General features: G+C 45.7%; 2 protein-coding genes across 6 annotated transcripts in view; one reads left to right on the top strand and one right to left on the bottom strand.

Moving 5' to 3' along the window:
* HEPH (hephaestin) overlaps nucleotides 1–2,076 on the bottom strand; it is a 25,665-nt gene extending 23,589 nt beyond the window's left edge. The window contains exon 1 of one of the 2 annotated variants that reach the window (XM_085230895.1): nucleotides 1,933–2,076. The gene's annotated coding sequence lies outside the window, so the exon portion shown is untranslated. Of the gene's footprint in view, nucleotides 1–1,562; nucleotides 1,703–1,932 lie in introns of those variants that run through there. The other variant, XM_010715113.3, reaches the window with a different exon arrangement.
* LOC100550291 (heat shock factor protein 3) lies at nucleotides 1,767–17,216 on the top strand. 4 transcript variants are annotated; one of them, XM_085230899.1, is made up of 13 exons: nucleotides 1,767–1,905; nucleotides 3,256–3,364; nucleotides 4,465–4,592; nucleotides 7,901–8,025; nucleotides 8,864–8,939; nucleotides 9,623–9,684; nucleotides 10,151–10,232; nucleotides 10,536–10,669; nucleotides 12,024–12,269; nucleotides 12,535–12,640; nucleotides 13,038–13,103; nucleotides 14,197–14,263; nucleotides 14,842–17,216. In XM_085230899.1, exons 2-13 carry the CDS (start codon nucleotides 3,361–3,363, stop codon nucleotides 15,174–15,176), a joined length of 1,431 nt encoding a protein of 476 aa, XP_085087025.1. In that variant the 5' UTR covers nucleotides 1,767–1,905; nucleotides 3,256–3,360; the 3' UTR covers nucleotides 15,177–17,216. The 4 variants fall into 4 exon arrangements, with proteins under 4 accessions (XP_085087025.1, XP_085087024.1, XP_085087023.1 ...); XM_085230898.1 differs by lacking the exons at nucleotides 1,767–1,905; nucleotides 14,842–17,216 and adding exons at nucleotides 2,144–2,389; nucleotides 14,491–14,840; XM_085230897.1 differs by lacking the exon at nucleotides 1,767–1,905 and adding an exon at nucleotides 2,145–2,389.

Here is a 17,216-nt window from a genome sequence, read left to right as displayed (position 1 = left end):
CGTTTGAGAGAGTGTGAAGTCAGGTAGAAGTCCTGCGGGGATCATTACCTGAACACCCACTGGGGTGAGGAATAAAGGAAATCATCCTCATGCTGCAGAGGGCAGAATTTGCCTTGATAATCAGCACGCAGCTCCACACCATGCTTTTCTCGTCACAGTTTAACTCACTGCTTTGTCAGTAGCAATTCCAAATATTTTGTTTAATAGTGCTGAGAAAATGCTGCTGTAATTGGCAACCCCTTCACTGAGAGGGAATGAGGTGAACAGAGCTGTTTGCAGCAGAGGCACCCACAGTGTTATGCTGCGTGACACAAAGCAGGGGCTGAACCTGCCACAGGCACCAGTGACATTTCTCACCAACACCAATGTCCCAAATAATCATAAAGGACCATATAAAAGGCAAAAGAAAACAATCCTAACAAGTAACACTAAAGTACTGTTAGCCATCACCACAATCCCTCTCTGCTCTACTAAGCACCCGAGAAATACAATTCCATCACCACAAAGCATTCCAAATTCTAACTTCTTTCAAGGACACTCTTAAGGAATGGTTCCCTGCTACCCAGGGGGGTATGTCTGGATTAGCAGCACAAGGCTGGTGCCTTCAGCTGGTCCCACTAGTACTTTCCCATGATCTACATCATGAAGCAAGGAGTTTGCTCATAAACAGTGCACTCAGCACCAAGCTCAGTGTGAGGCACCAGGAACACTCTGGGGGACTCAAGGAGAGCAGCAGGAATTATGTGAAAGCATTCCCGATATTCTATCTTGCCTATTTGAAAGAGAAACTGATGGAGCACAAGAGTGCAGAATTACACAAAGGACACAAAAAAAGAGATAAGAAATAAAGTGGATGAGAAATTAAACACAAACCCACATCAAAACGTGTAAAAACGATCTCATGCAGAGATATAACAGGGTTACGTGCAGCCTATAAAGAAACTGGCAGCTAAAATACTGACCCAGTTCTTGAGATACATAAAAGCAACTTTGAAAAAGTTCAAAGCGAGAAACCGAAGACACAAGTAAAGAAAAATGCAACAGAGGAGCAATGCCATCGGTTTTCGTGAACTTCAAGAAGGGGATGAAGGCAAAACGCTACGCAAACACAGACGGGTTTTGTCTGCGATACAGGGATGGCTGTTATCGTTCAGCCGCCCTCCGCTGGGAGCACCAGCACAACGCGCAGCCCCGGCCGCTCAGCCCCGCGCCTTTGCTCCCAGCTGCGCTGCCGGCGCCCATCGAACTGCGGCGCCCGGAGTTCTTTCTATCTTGAAATAAGACTTGATTAAGAACAAACGCAAGTTTTGTGCGCGGGTCACCCCCGAAACTTGATGTTTGGATTGCAGAGTTTTCCCAAGACTTAGTATAGTTAATTAATAAAACAGGAATTGTAAACGAATAATTCGAGTTAATCGGCTCGCTAACCAAATGCCGCTAATCAGACAAATTCACCCGACGGAACGCGGGGCTCTCCCCGAGTTTTTCCAGTAGAGAAAGAACACGACGCCCTACGGGAAGGGGAGGGGAGCACGCGCGGGCAGAGCCGCTTCGTTCCTTACTGTGCGGAGGGTCGGCCGTCAGCAGAGGAACATCTCCGTCCGCAGCGGCGGCGCGCAAGGAGCGGCCCGGCGAGCACCGCGGGGCGAAGTCCGCACGGCTGGGGGCGCCGCCCGCCGCGTGCAGGTGGGGGCGGGGCCCGGGACGCCCCTGCACCGCCCGAGGGGAGCGGGTCGCCCGGCACCGACCCCGCAGCCGGGCGTTTCCCAGGAGGGCTGAAGCCGCCCGCGGCGCTTTCCGGGCAGCGACGGCCGCAGCTCGACACGCGCCCACCGCCCCGCGCCGCACCTGTCCTAGAGCCGCCCCACTTGCACCCGACCACGGGCCCGCACCCGCCCGTCGCAGGTAGAGCCGGAGCGCGGCGGATCGTACCTGGGGATGCGGCTCTGCCCGCCGCTTCCCTCCCGCGGGACGCGCCGAGGCCGCCACTGCCGCCGCGCGGTCCCTTTAAAGGCGCGCGGTGAAGTCACGGGGCCGCGCGCCGCGCTCCCCTGGGAGCAAAACAAGAGGCACGCGCCGGCAGGGGGCGGGGCGAGGCGTGCGGGGCGGGGCCTGGCTGCGAGCGCCAATGATCGAGCCGCCCCGGCCCGCGAGCCCCGCCCACCGACGAGAGCCGCCCCGGCCCGCGGGCCCCGTCCTCCTGGCGTCACGGTCTCCGGTGGGGATCCGCCCGCGCGGCCGCCGCACGAGAGCTCGGCCCGGCCTGAGGATGAGGGAAGGGTCGGCGCTGCCCGGCGCCCCCGGGGCCGCCCCGGTGCCCGGCTTCCTGGCCAAGCTGTGGGCCCTGGTGGAGGATCCGCAGAGCGACGACGTCATCTGCTGGAGCCGGGTGAGGGCGGCCCCGGGGCAGCGGGAGGCGGCGGCGGTCCGGGAGGCCCCACGGGGAGCGAGGCCCGGGGGAGGCGGCGGCGGCGGAGGGGCCGCGCGGGGCGTGCCGTGCCGTGCCGTGCCGTGCCGTGCCGTGAGCGCTGGCGCGTGGCACGAGCGGGGCCCGGAGCGGTTCCGTGCCGCGTCCCGGCCGCACCGCGCGGCGATCGGAGCGGAACGGCGCTGCGTCTGAGCCGCCAACGGCGCTCCGAACCCGTTAACTTTAATTTTTCCTCCCGTGACGCCGAGGGCCTCCAGGCGGGGACGCCGCACGCGGACACGGACGCCGGCGGCGCTGACTTTCGCTCCGTGCCCTTTTCTAACGCGTATTTTTCCGTCCGTTTCTCCGGATGTCGGCCTTTAAAAGGCGAAGGTGAAGAGATCCGTTCGCTCCCCGTCGCGGCCATACGCACGCACGAGCTCCATCCGGCCCCGCGCGCTGCGCTCCGTTCGCCCCGCGCTGCCCCCGGGTATTTTTAGCGGTGACGCCGCGCGGCCTGAGCGCCGTTTGCCCTTCGTGTGCCGGGATTGGTTTTAGAACGGTTTTTTTCTTTGGCCCGAGGCCAAAACTTCAGACTTTGAAAAAAAAAACAAAAAAACAAAACCCAAAAACAACTAAGCGGCAATTCCAGAGGAGTGTTCCCTGTAAGGTTTTTTTTCCCCAATCTTATTTGTTACAATCTGGAAAACTCATTAAGCCCCCTCAGGCAGCGCCCTTTGCTGTGTTGTGCCCATGGTGCCATAGGAACTGGCTCTAGCAATGATCCTGGCATCAGAGCGGCGCCTCAGAAACGTTTCTTCTCACTGCTACTGTCCCTTATTTCCCAGAATGGTGAGAACTTCTGCATCCTGGATGAGCAGCGGTTCGCCAAGGAGCTGCTCCCCAAGTACTTCAAACACAACAACATCTCCAGCTTCATCCGACAGCTCAACATGTGTAAGCATCAGCTCCTGTGCATGCATGCTTGTGTTGCTTTCTCTGTTGAAGCAATGTTAATCACACCGATGGCTCAAGCTGGACTGAGCCTCCTGTTCATGTTTTCTGTCTCTACTCGTGAGCATCACATACTGCCTGTTCTGTGAGATGTGCACAGTGTCTGCAGGCAGTGAAGCCAGGAGGAGGTGGCAATCTTAAGTCAGTACAGTGTGTGGAGCAGAAAGAGTTGCTTTGGAGCAGATCGGTTTGGGGCCGTGTGAAGGTGCACAGAAATTGGCTGCCTTCAAGTAAGGGGGTTAAGTGATTGAGTGAATCCTTCCCAGGAAAGGAGAGGATCTGGAGGATGCTCTGTCTGCCTGTCATGTGAAGAAACAGTTGTCAGTTGTCTCATAATGCAGTTAAATGATAAAATGCAAATATTCCTATGCAGTGGGGTGGCAGCCTCCTCATGCTGCTTATACTGAGGTGATAGTGTGTTTGGGGTGCAGTGAGGCTGGAACGTATCAACTGTGTTAAAAACTTGAGTGAGGAGGGATACGTGTTGGTCTGGCAACTAATTTGCATCTTCCCTTTGGTGTTTAAAGCAGTGGTGGAAATAGAGCTGGCAATGCCTTATTTCATGCAGACACTCTGGGATGGAAGAAGTGGTTTTTGTGCCTTTGTTGCAGAGGACTAATTTCTCTTCCTTTTAATATTCCATAGACTCTGGTGGGATACAACAGCATTTGTTTTGGTGTGCAGTTGCCTGAGTCTATAGGGATGAAAGGGAAGGTGGGACATACTGTCCATTCCTCATTTTATGCCAGGTGTCCTAGGAAATCTGCTGACTTGCTTCTGTGATTATTTGGACTGTCTTGCCTTCCAGGACTGGCAGGCCGGTGCCATGCATGCTGTTTGTAGATCATTTGGTGGTGTGGTAGGTGCGTTCCCTATCTGTGGTGATCAGAGCAGTGAAGTGGTTGAGCACTGAAAGGAAGCTCCTGCTTCCAATAGCTGTGTATTGTAGGTAGTTCGATAGCTTTGTGGCTTTCTTTAGCTCTGTTTTGTAACAGTGAGCTTTACTTTCAAAGAAATGACTTCGTTTCAATCCCTCTCCATAGATGGTTTCAGGAAGGTGGTTGCTTTGGAGAATGGTATGATTACAGCAGAGAAAAACTCAGTCATTGAGTTCCAGCACCCTTTCTTCAAGCAAGGAAATGCACATTTGTTGGAAAACATCAAACGCAAGGTACAGTCTAAGCATTTATTTACTTCGCTGTTATTGTTATGAAAAGAAGTTTATCTAGAGCAATTCTGAGCGTTTCAAACACTGTTCAGCCAACAAATTCCTGGGGAACCAAGGCTGTGCACTGGCAAGCCTTAGCAGCTCCCTGCTGAATGCCACACTAATGCTTGGCTTGGCCTCCTCCTGTCAGCTCTCAAACAAAACGCACCCTGCTGTTGTCTAGCAACACACAGGAGAAGGTCTACAGCTTTTATCAGTGGCGCAGACTCTAGCTGGTGGTGCACCTCAAGGGTCAATATTGAGTCCAGCTGTGTTCAACAGTTTCATTAATGATAAAGGTGGTGTGGATACAGCACAGGCAGCAATACTCAGCTCACATAAATTATATTTTTCCTCCAACACCATTTTGCTAACAAGCTTCTATTTTGTAAGCACTTTCTAGTTTTCTTTTGTGTATTTGGGCCTTGTCTTAATTGTACCTGCATGTATATATTTTCTCTGCTTGCACATTACAGCCCATAATGTCCTGGCTGCCAGAGAAAGACACTATCGTGATACATCTTGTTGACATTTGAACTTTGGAGTTCTTTCTTTACAGTGTCATAATGTGGTGACTGCAGTGCCCAAGTTAATAAAAGCAGAGAATAGGCTTGAGGATTGGCTAGAGTCACAATTGTGTTTTGATTGATTCTTGGCTGAGCTCTCTGCTCAGAATCTCAGTTGATCAAATATGGTAGCAGTTTCTCTGACACAGACTTGTGCTCTGTGCAGATGCTGTAACTGCTAACTTGTCTTAGCTTGCACACCTTCCTTCCTGGTATGCCGAGACAGTCAGCTGCTGACATTACACATGGCACTGTGTATCCCATGGGTGTTGCACTGGGTGGAGTACTCTAGGTGAGAAGACAAAAGCACTACTTAGTGCCAAAGACATTCATGTAAATCTGGTGAAATATATTCCTTGTTGCACAGGAAATGTGATTTTTGCAATGGATGAAACATCCGTTAGCTTTTCTTGCTCTTTACTGTCTGGAATGGAAATGTATTTCAGCCTCAAACAGGAGTGTCTGAATGCGGGACTTCCTTTCTTTACTCCATTTCACTGTTAGGGCTAGGATTTCTGTTCGTGTGACTCAGTCTTGACATCCTTATTGTATAGTCACAAACTTAGAAGAAAGCTGTTCCTTGTACTTGGCAGAATGTTTTAGTTTGGCTTTCCTTCCAAGAGGCATTCTGACTGCATTTGGTACTTGCACCTACTGTCTGTGTCCTTCGGGTATCCTTCCCATGGAGGAGTGCTGTGCTGAAGAGGAATGAGGATTTCATTTGGGGTGCATAAAGTATATTAGCATATGGTGCTATCTACAACAAGTAGTAAAGCATCTGAAACTGCAGACAGAAAGAACTACCAGCCATTCAGTGCATGCTTTTGAACGCTGGATTGTGTTAAGAAAAGAGTTATTCCTGCAGAGGGATAGTGCTGTAGAATCTTGGAATTGTTTGAGTTGGAAGGGACCTTTAAAAGTCACCTGCAGTGCACAGGGATGGGCGCAGCTCCATCACTGCTCAGAGCCCCGTACAGCCTGACCTTGGGTGGCTGTAGGGATGGGGCACCCACTCCTCTCTGAGCAACCTGTGCCACTGCCTCGCCACCCTGACTGTAAAAAACTTCTTCCTTTATCCAATCTAAATCTTCTTTTAGTTTGAAACCATTTCCTTTTGTCCTGTTGCAACAGACCTTGCTAAAGAGTCTGTCCTCTTCTTTCTTACAGCCCCCACTGGATACAGAAAGGCTGCTATCAGGTCTCCCCAGAGCCTTATGAAAGTAGTTAAGATCAAAAACCAAATGTGTGCTCTAACATCAAAATGCAACGACCACACACAATACCCGGTTGATCTGTGTGCCTTGGGAAACGTTTGCTGCTTGTCTGCCAACCACAGCAGGGGCTGTGGACTGTCTTTGCCAATGGCTCGGCTGCCTTTTAGCTTGATGAAGGATGTTTTACTCTGAAACAGAGTTGAAATGCTGGGGAAAAAGCATGAGAGGTAACAGCTAGCTAGTTGAGCTGGAGTGGACAGACAGTCCTACAGTGATCATGCAGTGACAGCTTTTGGGAAATCTGTATGAAACTGCAAAAGTCTGCTCCTCAAACTAGTATAGAAGAGCTAATATAAGAGCGCTGTTAGAAGCAGGACCAATTCTAGCACAGAATTCCATAATGCTGTTGTGTCATCACACAACGATGGAACATTATTTTACAGCGTTGTAGGTCAATTTTGACCAATAAATACCAATTTTAATTTAAAAAAAAATGGGGATCTGTGAGCCGACCTGCACGGAAACAGTGGGCTTCCACGTCTCCTGGATTTTAACAAAATAAGTGAAATGACAGCACATTGTTAGGTTGGAAGAGAGATCTGGTGGTTACCTGCTACAACTTCATTTGATTTTATTGCAGTCTGTATTTGGCTAAATAATTTTTTTAAATTATGCCTACAAAACCTGTACGAGTGATGAGACCTGTTATTTTGTAACTTGTGTATAAAACTTGTATCTGTTATTTTAAAACTTGAACTATATATAAGCCATTAATGGCACCACTGCAGCGTTACTGAAGGAACTGGAATATTTTAAATATGGAACTGTGGGGAGGAGAAACTGAACTCTTTGCTATCTGATAGCTCTTCCACCCTCATTGGAGATGTGGCCTTTATAAGTTTTGCTGAGAGTAGAAAAGCATTTTTGGCTCTGACTTTTGGAGGACGAGTCTACGAAGTCTTGGAATGTCACTGAGAGGTAAAAGATGAAGCAGTGCTTTAGAAATCTGCAGTTCACCTGGTGTGGGACAGATTATCCAGTCATGTAATTAGACTCCTGTATTTTTTCCTTACTAACTTAATGGCAATTTGCTGTTCCTGTGCTGGCAGGTTTGCCCAGCCTGCCAGGAGTGTGACCTCCTCACTCCTCCGGCAGTGCCTTCGGTTCTGCCTTACCTTTGACACTAGGGGGCGAGCGTTCACCAGGCCCGGCAGGGAGAATAAAGGCCGTTTTCAATCAGTGCTTTGGATTTTAGCTTGAATTCTGATGGTGTTTGCATTCACATCTTGTTTATTTTCAGACAGTCGAGATTGTCGTAAGGGCTGTCATCTTTATCAGTCGTGGTATTTTGTGATGTGTAACAGTTAGTAATCTTACCTAATCTTTTAATGAAATTTATGCCCTTTCCACAGCCTGACTACACTGCTCAGTTACAGCGGTGCGTAAAAGGCACTGCTCTTAGTAAAGCATGTATAACTTGGTCCTCTTCTAGGTGTCTGCAGTAAGAACTGAGGATCTCAAGGTCTGTACAGAGGACTTACACAAAGTACTCTCTGAAGTCCAGGAAATGAGAGAGCAGCAGAGCAACATGGATGTCAGACTGGCAAACATGAAGAGGTACCACCTGCTGAAGGAGCACTTAGGCACTGAGTAGAGTTTACATGTAGTGGAGCTTGGCTAAAGTTTCAGTTGAACTGCAAACAGGTGAAACTGTTTTTCCTAAGAATCCTCATTACATGGCACACAGCATTCTGAATCTTGTGTGTTTCCATAATGCAGTAGCAGACCGAGATTCAAACTGTGAGTTTCTTGGCTATCCTCAGATTTGCTTTTGGTTGCCATCATCTATAGCAGCTTTTTGGGGGTATCGAAGCTTTTCATCTTCTAAACACAAAACAGGGGTAGATGCAACTAGAATTAATGTTTGGTTTTCTTCCTGATTGGAAATTAACTTTGTGTTTCCTCATTTCTGTTCCTTCGTGTGCTTTTTGTATGGGCAATGGTAATATGCCCAGATCACTGGCATGCAGGTGGGTATCAACCAGAGCTCAGGAGATGCATACGCTCCACCTCCTGTTTGGTTTTGTGTTTTATGAATCATTTGAAACCATTCTGACGTGGTCTGTGTTGCACTTAGCCTGTTTCCAAACACCATGTCCTTATTCTAAGACTTGGAGGCTTTGAAACGAGGAGTACACTCAAATCAAGATTATTAATGGAACAGTGAAAGATTAGAAGGTGCCATTAGTGAGCTTTTGGTCCTGCTGGAGGGAAAACGGGGTTAGTTTAACTCGGAGCTTACAGCAGTGAATTCGATGAACCAATTGTTAGTTCCCCAGGAAAAAATGTTGCCATTGGTCCTGCAAGGTACTGTGAAAGTTTGAAAGCTGTGAAACTAAATCATATAAAGTAAACTCTGTTCATCCTCTGTCTTCTGATTTATTCTGCATTGCAGAGAAAATAAGGCCCTGTGGAAAGAAGTGGCAGTTCTAAGGCAGAAGCACAGTCAACAACAGAAGCTGCTGTCTAAGGTACCATTGCAGCATCTTCAGTGCTACCATCCTTATTCCTGCCTCTGTGATACCTGATGGCATTCTTTGCTTATGTAGAATGACAAATGACACAGAGCTGAACAGGCTATATTAATACAGCATAATGAAAATGTTCACAGTTCCTGAGTGTCCAAGAAGCAGCGCAGCAAAGAATCACAAGCAAAATCTAAAGAAAATCTTAGTGAAAAGGATTTCAATTCAGTCAATCTTATTTGTAGAGAAAGCAGAAAGCCAAGTTAAGCGGGGGTAAATGTGGGGCTGGAGGCAGTGTAATGGGAACCCAAAAGGAGAGATTGCAGGCACACGGGATGGAGCCTGTGAAGGGTCAGACAGAGCTGCCAAGAAGTCGGTGTGGAAACCATAGGAGTTGCTGCACTGGATCAGGTTTTCTCTGCTTTATCCCTCAGCTGTTTCTGATCTGGAATCTTCCATAGTGACCTGTGGTATTTTCTTACACTTAAAAGAACTGTGCAAATGAGACCAAATGAGGTGGTTTTTCAGTGCCTTCTGTAACTATGGTTTTGCTTTTTAAGATAAGGGCATGAATGGATGTTTAATTTACCTGCTAATTTAAATTGTAAAAGCTAAGTCTGAGTTAATGTGTTAGTATCCACGTTGCCAAGCTGATCGTTTGTTTTTGGCTTTTTGTTTTTCCTTTTTAGATTCTTCAGTTTATACTAAGTTTGATGCGAGGAAATTATATTGTTGGGGTCAAAAGGAAAAGGTAATTACTGGATAGGTCACAAAGCAGCGTCCAATGTGCATTATGGAGATGAATCTACTTCTAGAAGCAAGATACTTTTCTTGGGGTGTATAGAGAATATTATTATCACTGTTGTGTTCTTTTATTCATACTTGAGAAAAGTGGAAGAAGTTGAAAAAAGCATGGATTTCTTGTAATCAAAAATGAATAGGATGAGAAGACAGTACAGTGTATGTTCTATGTTTTGAATGAAAAAGTTACAGAAATGGTAACTTTTTTTTTTTTTTAAAGTGTCAGTGTTACTGATTCACTGCAAAACCAAAGTGTACTTAGACTTTGGTCCATCTGCAATCTGTTTATGAAAAGTTATGTCAAAAAGCTGGTTTCAGAAGTGGATGAGTAATAGTTCTTACTGCTCCTGCACATGTCTAGCATTACTTCAGCTGTTTACTGCAGCAGGATCCACTAACGTTGTACTTTGTCTCAGGTCTCTGACAGATGCTGCAGGTGCTTCACCTTCCAAGTACAGCCGTCAGTATGTCCGCATACCTGTGGAGAGTGGCCAAGCAGTAAGTCTGTGCAGGGAAAGAGACCCTGAGTTAGACAAGGTGCTGTACAGTGATCTTGAAGTCTTCCCTACAGCTTTCTTCCTTGCTTCCTTATAGCTGGTGCTATGAAGAAATGCGCTCTATTTTGAAATAGACCAATTTAAAGCATTGCCCTGTCTGTAAAGTCATGTAAATCAGTACAGCTTGGTGTAGATGAAATCTGAATGGGAAACGGAAGCTGCAAGAAGAGAAGAGAGTAGACATTCTAAAAATGATACAATCTTTTTGTTTTATTCATTCTGTTTGATATATCCTACCCTGCAGATGGCTTTTTCTGAACGTAATTCAGATGATGAGGATGGAAATCGTACAGGTCTGATCATCCGAGATATCACCGATAGCCTGGAGAATGCCACCAATGGTCTCCTTGCTGTAGCACACACAAGTGGCAGAGATAGGTACGTGTAAGGATGTGAAGGACTTACGCTTAACTTGTTAAGTTGCATTAGTGTAAGTTAAACATTTTACTCAGAGCACAGAAGGACCTGGCACTGCTGCCCTTGAGCTGCGATGCCCCATCCCTGGAGGTGCCCGAGGCAGCCTGAGCTGGGGGCAGCCAGCCCACAAAGGGCTGGGGGTGGCTGGGCTTTAGAGTCCCTTCCAACCCAACCGTGCTGTGGTTCTTTGTATGATTTCCGGGAACCTGCTTTTGTCTGTTCAACAAATGAACATGTCACTTTCTGACCAAACAAGGAACTGAATGCATTCATTGTTTACTGGTAATACTTGTAATTTTATCTCTGATTTCAGTACTTTGCTCGCTAATATTACGTTAAATGCAGCTGGAGGGGAGGCAGTCTTCTTTTTGTGATCTCAGATTATTGTGAAAAATCCATTCAGTTGCTGACCTTCGGAGTAAAATATAGACCAGTTTGGAATCTTATATTTCTAGAGACACAGTGTTGTGAGTTTCCCTACCACCACATGTCCACGTGATCTTCTGCCCTCATTATTTGAAGTCAAGAACATTCTGTACATTCTATTTAAGAACTCATTACCAATCTAAAGAGTTCCAGACCAGCATTTGGTCACCATGCTGGAAGAAGAAAGCCTTTAGATTTTTCTGATAAATTAAAAAAATTACAATGCAAATGGAACTTTTTAAAAATTCACAAATTTTCTTTGGATTTATCCTGTGTAGAAAGTATAAAAGGCATAAAGGTGGAGCTCTTGTTTCTAGAAGCTGAGAAAGCTTGACTTTTAATTTATAAAGGGGGGTAAGAAGAAAGACATGTAGAGATTTTTATCAGGGCCACTAGTGATAGGATGAGAGGCAATAGTTTTGAAGTAAAGGAGGGTGGATTTAAATTGGATATGAAAAAGAGTTCATTCAGTGATTAGGATGGTGGATGCTGGAGCAGTTGCCCAGAGAAGTTGTGGATGACCAAGGATGGAAAGTGTTCAAGGTCAGGCTTGGCAGGGCTGCTGAGCAGTGTGCTGCAGTGGGAGGTGTGCCTGCCTGCAGCAGGGATTTTGGGCTGGGGATCTTTGGAGATCTCTTCCAACCCAAACAGTTCTGTGAATCGGGGTAAACAGGATGTTCTGTGCTGACTATTAGCCTTAACAAGTGATCCTTCACTTCCCTTTAGGAAGGCACTTACCGTATTTTATTAAAAAAGCGGTTGGTTATTTGAGCCCTTGGTGAATTTGACCTCACTAGGCATTAAAATATTAAATACTGAATGTGTAATGAGCAGTAACAAACTGCTTGATTAACTTTCCTGTCTTGTTTCTCTTTGGGTCGCATTCTAGAGAGACGCAGACAGCTCTGGATCCTGGCTTACCTATTTGTCAAGTGTCGCAGCCCAATGAGTTAAATTGTGCAGAACCCATCCCCCCAGTTCATATAAATGATGTCAGCAAATCCAATGAAATGGGAAATGTCGCTGTAGAACTGCACACTGCACAAGCTAATGCTCCAGAAGACCCTGTGTCAGTGATTGACTCCATCTTGAACGAGAGTAACTCTGGAAACCAAAATGATCCTTTACTGGACAGGTATTAACTCCCCTCCTCAGGTGTCCTTGCAATGTTGGGAAAAGAGTTGGACCATTGAAATTGATACAGGACCGTGGTTTTGTTCATCTGGCAGTGTTCTGGATTATGAGTAATACAGTCTAATACTCTGCTTATCCAACAGCTGTAATAACCCAGAAATTAACACTTCTCACTTCTAAGAGGTTTTTCCTGCCCTGTGGTGCAAAAAAGGGCCTTAAGTGCTGACTGTTTCTTACACTGTACTGTATAATTTTGTCTTTTTTAGAGAAGAAATTCAGGATTTTCTTAATTGCATTGATGCCAGCCTTGAAGAGCTTCAAGCAATGTTATCTGGGAAGCAGTATAGCTTTGGTTCTGAAGCTTTCAGCGATGTAAGTGTCTTCTCATTTATTCTGGTGTCTGATACTGGTTAGGTGGCTTTATGAGATTTTGCAGATTTATTCCTTGCTGTAGTGATCAAGTGAGAAGAAAATCCTGAAAGGCAAACAGTTATGGATAGAGTGGTGCATAGTCATCCAAGGAGTGTAACAAAGTACTCAAAGAACTACTCTGGAGAGCCATTCTCAGTTCATATAGTGCTTTCATCAGGTAGAGCTCCTGTGAGCTCAGTTAACTGCCACAGGGTTAAAATATGTTGCAGTAGACCTGCAAGTGAGCCACCATCCCTGTGCTTACAGGGGTGGATGGAGTGGAATTGCTCTGAAGTTTTGCTTTAAGAACCTTATTATGTGATAGACTCTCCTATGTATGATGTGGTTCTGCTTTCAGGTGTTTAACCCTGAACTGCCAGCCCTGGATATGAACTTGATGGAAACTTCCCCTGGTATGGAAAATGTAAGAGTAAGATTTGCTCCTATGATGGGGAGGGTTAAAATGTTATTGGAAGTTAAATTTTGACTGATGTAATTTGAGGGTAGGGACTGGATTGACAGCTCAGGATGAAACTAGCATTTTCTCTAATCTAGGTGATTTAATGCTTTCTGCTATTGCCATTGGCATACAGGAATTTAAGAGGATTCTCAAAAGAATTTCATGTCTTATGGTGGTGCCACTTGGCTTAAAATAAGGTATTAATTCCTTTATAATAATCTGAGAACATAAGGAAGAAGAAAACTACCGGTTGCTGAATCAGCTGTCTGCGTTGAGGAACTTTTTTTTATTCCTATCTGTTAGTTCTGTATGCTCTGTTTAGAAAGAGGAGGTTAGAAAATCTCGGCATTTTCCTGTATGTGTGAGGTGAGTTTCTTGGCTTGCTGTCTTTTAGCCAAGTAATAACAAGACCTGGGATTGCAGTTCAGGTTGTGCCTGCAGTCTATCAGAAGGCTGAAGGAAAGTTGTTTGTTTTGTTTTGTTCTGTTTCTGTTTTAAAGGAAAAACAAAAAAGAACACAGGATGCTTATTTATTCTGAACATGGCTCTATAGAACTTCCTGAGAGGACGTGTAGAAGCTCGGTGTAATTTTCCTTTTCTGGTCCCTGTTCCTAAGATTGTTTCACAGTATTAAAGGGCTCTTGCATTGTTGTTTATTTTGTAGCCTAGAAATAGTTTTTAAACTAAGATTTCTTGTCATAAGCATTCACACCACAATTGAGGTAAAATGCTGTTGTGTTCAAGCAGTGTTTGCAAAATTTCACTGTACAGATGAAATCATCTTTAGCTGTTGTTCCAACAAGGCAAACTTCTGGTGTGGAAAAGTAATTTTGGCCAATCAGAAGATTGTTTGATTTTGGTAAGATAAGTTTGTCTGTACTTCAGTGCCTTCACTAGCCTTTATCTCCAGTAATGGGTTTGCGAGGTCAGTTTACATTGGTCAGCTGTTTAATTCCTCTTCCCTCCTCCTTTCACCACTGATGTTGCTAACCAGTCAGTAAATAGTCAGATATTTTTGTTAAGCGTTCTGTCTTATTCTCTGTCCTTTTTGCTTCAGGTTACAAACATGGGAGACAGCACTGAAGATCTGGGAGGAAGTGATAGAGAAACAGCAGGAAGCAAAGGTGGGCAGGAAGGAACAGAGAGCTGTGACAGTTCCATACTCTTCCAAAACTGTGTATTGAAATGGAATTTTTTCTAGCCTGTAATATGGCTTATTTCCTTCTTTGGCGTGGGCTTAGAATGTTTACGACGACTGGGATTTCCTTGATCTTAATGAAGCTGTACTTCAGTTTTACAAACCCTGTTCTGTTTCCCATGTTAACTGTTCCTCTTTTCTTGTGTGTGACAGAGCGCCACAGTAAGGAGAAGAACTGCAAATGCCATTGTGGAGGTATCTCCTACAGGGCTACAACCCACATAAATGCAGTGCAACTCACTTTACTACTTCAGTGATGCCAGTGCATGCAGTGTTTTAGGGACTTGAAGTGTGTTTCAGACACTGATCTTAAAAGACACAGGAGCTTTAGCTGCAGGCCTTAGTCTCTTGCACCTGCTGGTGTAATCTGTCAGAGCTCAGCTGTGTGCTTTTCTTTAGCGAACCAAGTTTTGAAGCAGCCTCTCCAGTTTTCCTTGCCTTGAGTAAGAGACTTCACTTATGTACTGTAGGAGCCTGGAGTTTAAAATGTTTGTTTTCCCTCAGATATGCAGCTGATACAGTACAGGGCCAATCCTCTGCTTTCGTTGTTTGAAGAACTGCCTTCTGGTGAAGCTGGTGGGAAGACAGAGGATCCAAAAGACCTCCTCCTGGCCCCCCTGGAGGAAAAACCTGCTCTCCATCCTCCTTCAGGTGGTGAAACAGTCTTGCCACAGGCAGTTCCAGCAAACCAGGCTGAGCCCCCAGTGGACACTTTGGGAATGGGTGACCCGCCTCTCCTCTCGGAAGATGGAAATGGAGAGTACAAGCTGTTCCCACTCCTGCTCCTCAGTCCTGTTGCTAGCTTCATAGAAGAAGCCTCTGAGATAGAAACTTCCTGAACTCACACCTGTAACTGGGCTAGCGGTGTGAAATAGACAGCAAAGATAAATGGATCAATGAGAAGTTTGAACTTCTCTCTCCTCTCCTGCTTCCTGAGTGTCATATTCTATATCAACTAAAGAAAGTTCTCTTTCTGTGAGCGAAGAGCGCGTGTGGGAAGGCTGAAAAAAAGCCCTCAAAGAAGAGCTAATAGGGTTGAAGGCACGGGGAGGAGGGAAGGACAGCCTCCCTGTGCCCATACCACAGTGTATTTCATAACTGTTTTTATCTGATATCCTTATTGCAAAAGGAAAGCTGTTTGTATCCTGTTTGTAAAGTTTGGCTGTTTGTTTTGTTGTTTTTATTAGCTATCTAGTAATGTAGAGTGTAATGTTTTCCACATGGGTTTTATTCTTTCTGAGATGTTTCAAGAAGTGTCTTCTGATTGGAATTCAGAATTTTTTTTGTTGTTGCTGTTGGTTTGGGGTTGGTTTTTTTTGTTTGTTTTTTGAGATTTCTTTTCTAATAGTTCGTGGCTACAAATGTTTGCATCGGCTTAAATTACTTTCCTATTCCTAGATTTGCTCCTAGGTACAGGGAAATTTTTTTCCTATGGAAAATAACATTTAACTCTGGAGTGTGACTTTTTAACATGCTGACACGCATCCATTGCCACGGGCTGTAGGCGTTGCGGTAGAAGTGCTTTGCCACCGTGCGTAGTGCTGATCTCATGCACATTGCATGGAGGCTTTTCCAGAGTGACCTGCACCCAGCAATCCATCGCCTGTCCTCGGGAACTGTGAGTAGCACTGAGTCAGGAGGTGTCCAGCAAAGTCCAGCGGCTGTCCTAAAACAAGAACACAGAAAAGTCACGGGTAATTTGCAGTGGTGGGACATCGCAGTAAGATTTCTCTTCTGCTTGTTTATCTGACCCTCTGCAGACATTGGACTTTTTCCTGGATTTTCTGCCTGTTGGATCTTAAAGCTCAATCGACCAAATGGATTGACAGCGAATTACAAAAGCTACTATCAGCTTAATCAGAAAATTTTCCCCAAAATTCCCTCCTGCACCGTTTTCTTCGCTCCTTTGAACAGCTGTGACAGAATCGGCCCTTGTCCCTCCTTACCAGTAGGAGAAATGCTCTTTCACCAGCACAGGTTGGGAGGAGCCCATCCGCAGCTCACAGAAATCTGAAATTTGCCACAGCCATTTACCAGCTGCGGGAGCGGGGAGAGCCCTGGGGGCAGGCAGAAAACCAGCGGTGTAACACTAGCTGATTTTTTCAAGTAACTGCAGCGGTAGGAAACATTTCTCAGTTTTAGGAAGTCAGTCCAGTTACAGGCTTTATCTCTCTGAAGTTTCTGAACTAATAAGATTTGGGTTCTTTTTATGTGAAAGAATCCAGGTTGTTCTGATATGCTGAAGCCTACTGGATAATGCCCATCATCTACGCTGACCTCGTAAGTTAGCTTTGTGCTTCGTTGTCAGATCTTCCCCATGGAAAGGAGGATCTCGCTGCTGCGTATGTGTGCACCTCAAACACCTTCAGAGCATCATTTCATTCCCCTGCTATAACTGTTCCTTATGTCTCTGATCTCCTATTTTTTTTAATTATTTCCTCCCAAAAGCCTTGATTTTTTTTCCGAGAGCAGGACAATAAAGACCAACCTTTTCCTCAGTGCTGTTGTGACAGCACAGCGCGGGTCAGAGTTCTGTGAGGGGCTGATCTGTAAGCTCCATTTGCTGAGCAGGTGAGACTTGAAGTGCAGCACTGTGATGGAGCAGTGCCATATCCTTCCACGATGGAGTCTGCTCTCACTGCGTCTCACCATCGGGTATTTGACTCAATTGCAGAATAGTTTTTAAACACACTTTGTCTCTTAAGAAGTTAAGAAACTGAGGCTTAGGAACAATTTATGAATCTGCGTCTGGTTTGTGTTCTGCCCTAGGAAATGGGTATACTTGCTACTTTCCTAACAAGGATTGCAATAGAAGATAAATTAGCAAGGAAAAAAAGTACACATTGAACTAATTAAACTATGGAATTGCAAAACCCAAA

This window comes from Meleagris gallopavo, chromosome 9 (assembly GCF_905368555.1).
Source record: "Meleagris gallopavo chromosome 9, MGAL_WU_HG_1.1, whole genome shotgun sequence".
NCBI classification, from domain to species: domain Eukaryota; kingdom Metazoa; phylum Chordata; class Aves; order Galliformes; family Phasianidae; genus Meleagris; species Meleagris gallopavo.
This window is presented reverse-complemented; position numbering and strand designations above follow the sequence as displayed.

Excerpts from the sequence above, each read along its gene's own strand:
- LOC100550291 (XM_085230897.1), top strand. The coding sequence starts at position 2,270 with ATGAGGGAAGGGTCGGCGCTGCCCGGCGCCCCCGGGGCCGCCCCGGTG. Across the intron at positions 3,365-4,464 it reads CATCCGACAGCTCAACATGT|ATGGTTTCAGGAAGGTGGTT; the intron begins GTAAGCATCAGC and ends CCCTCTCCATAG. Across the intron at positions 12,270-12,534 it reads AATGATCCTTTACTGGACAG|AGAAGAAATTCAGGATTTTC; the intron begins GTATTAACTCCC and ends TGTCTTTTTTAG.